At 39.6% G+C, this 2,500-nt stretch overlaps 1 protein-coding gene across 2 annotated transcripts in view; it reads right to left on the bottom strand.

The window, feature by feature from the left end:
• LOC137984982 (outer dynein arm-docking complex subunit 2-like) overlaps positions 1–2,500 on the bottom strand; it is a 41,224-nt gene that overhangs the window by 34,484 nt on the left and 4,240 nt on the right. For both annotated transcript variants that reach the window (XM_068832354.1, XM_068832355.1), the window contains exon 5: positions 940–1,153. In XM_068832354.1, coding sequence (XP_068688455.1) covers positions 940–1,153 — 214 coding nt within the window. The remainder of the gene's footprint in view (positions 1–939; positions 1,154–2,500) is intronic.

Here is a 2,500-nt window from a genome sequence, read left to right on the forward strand (position 1 = left end):
ACACTGTATGTCTTATCCTCACTGATTCCACAAAAAGATGGATCCAGGAATTTCTGAAAGGGGAGGGGGGGGGGGGAAAGTTGTACACTTAAGTAACTTTCAAAGTCATTGGTGTGGGAGGCATGCATGAGCTCTTAAGGGGGTCCAGGGTAAGCCCCTCATGCCCCTCCCCCCGAAATCTGTTTCTGATTTTTCCCCTCTAAAATGCCATTTCCAACATTACTGAGACTTGAAAAGCGTTGTGAAGGCATGAAATACAGCAGTCACGAAATGAACATCATGCAGTCAATTGGTGGAAGTGAAACAACTTATAAATGTAAAAAACAATTTTATTGTTATTTTTATGAAGAATCAAACATTTACAATAATTAGAAGAAAAATACTCCTTAAGGAAGGGGGGGTGGGGGGTGGGGAAGGGGGTTTCCAAACCCCTCAACCCCTCAACCCCTCCAACTGAATCCGCCTATGCCACCCAAACAAAGATGTTCACAAAGAAAATAATTCTACCTTAGCCCTGACACTAGAGAGGTTTCATAGCTTATGGCAATTTAACATCAGCCAAAATTTGTAAAACAGATGCCTTTTGCCACAAACGTTGCTAATGATTTCAGCAGATTTCTTGCCTTTTTTGTGCAGCTTAATCAAGCAACTTTTGAAAAAAGAGAGAGACAAATAATTGTTAGAGTAGGAGATGTTTCATTAGCAACAGCCTATCGTTTGCCTTTTGCTACATTTCATGTAAATGCAATGCTAACGTAAATGTAGCTACTGTAACAGGGGAGGGCTGCACCATCATGATGATAATACATGTTTAGAATCTATATATAGAAAGGAAATTAAGTTGAAAGTTTCTCAATTTTATCCAGAATTGAAGACTTGAACCATGAATCAAAACCAATCAAGAAATAGACAAGATTTCAATTGAAGACAGTAACATACTTGGCAATTGTCTTATGTGACGACAAAAGCAACTGTTTGTCCATTTCGCTGATAAGCAGTGACAGAGTAAATCTGGCCTCCTGTTCATCAAAATTCTCAGCCGAGTCTTCGCGTGCTTTGCTAAGGTCAGCATGAGCTTTCAATAGAGGCCTATCACTGGTGCTCACCGAGGCATAGGCTGCACCCATCACGTTTACCATAGGGTCTTGATTTTCTGCAAAAGTTAAGATGTTCACCACAGTTATAAAATGTTTATTCTCAGAAAGTATGTGCTGTAAGTGGCTAATTTAATAGCAAGCTGTGCTCTACAGTACAGCCCACTTATAATAAATTAAAAGGTTCATTTTTGTATGTTGTTGAAATTGCATCCATTGAAAACTTGGAAACATTGTGAGCACCAAATGGGATTTGAACCCACCACTCTTCGTGATCTAGAGGGATGCTCTAACAACTGAAATTTATACCGGAGACTATGATTCATGAGCAAGGGTGAAATATGGGTCTTTGACTTGAACTGCATTGCCCAGTTACAAAGTCAAGTAATGACTGACAGCATAGCTCATAACTGCATTGCACAGTCACCTTTAAGCATATCTGAGATGCACCATTAACCAAACACCCAAGTGAGCGAATGTGAGAATCATATATTTGTTGCTTGGTTCAAAGGAAATGTCCTACTAACAACCTTTACTTGGGACTAAAACTCTTACCACTCCCTGCTTTTCTAGTTCATTTTATGGCTGGGAAAAAAACTGAACTGGAAAAAATGCAACTTTTTGCTTACAGTACAGCCCAGATTTCAGTACTTGGCCAATTCAGTGGGCTGTCATGTATTCTACTGTACAGCACAGTCTGCTGTATTTCTTGTTCTTTTATGCAAATAACCCATTAACACCCCCAGCTGACAATTAAATATCATCTGGCCTTAGACAGAGCAAAATTGTGACGACATGTCATGATTTGGTCATTGAAAGTAAGAAAAGATTTTGACTCGATCCACAGCACAAAGTTTGAAGAACAAACAAATTCAACCCTCAACTAATAGACCTTATTGGAGTTGCCAGCCTGCAGGCACATTTTCTTTTGTTTAACTGCATGCAAAAGAGGCTTAAGGGCCAATTGGATACAAAATGACCCCTTAGCCTCGTTCATGTGGCAAAACCGCTGACAACTCCAATAAGGGCTATTACCCTGAGTCCAAGAATCAATTCCCAGACACACTAGTAGAAGGCAAATGCAGCACTCATCACTGCACCAAGACTTCTCCTCCATGACTTTTTCAACCCAGGATGCCAGAAAGCATTTCCATTTACAGAAATGCACCTAACAAACACGTAGGTTCACAATGCAACCAGATCCACAATCAGACATATTTTGATGCTATTCTCACTGGTTTGGAGAATTTTGAACGTACCTTGAGAAGTTACAGTATATTTAAATCTTAATGTAACCCATTGACACTTGGGAGTGAGACTTAATAGATTTTAAATTGTCTAATTCCAGATGATTTTACTTGTCAGTTGGTGGCATCTTAGGGCATTTTAGGTGACATTGGGTTAAA

The sequence above is a fragment of the Montipora foliosa genome, chromosome 14 (assembly GCF_036669935.1).
Source record: "Montipora foliosa isolate CH-2021 chromosome 14, ASM3666993v2, whole genome shotgun sequence".
Lineage (NCBI taxonomy): Eukaryota > Metazoa > Cnidaria > Anthozoa > Scleractinia > Acroporidae > Montipora > Montipora foliosa.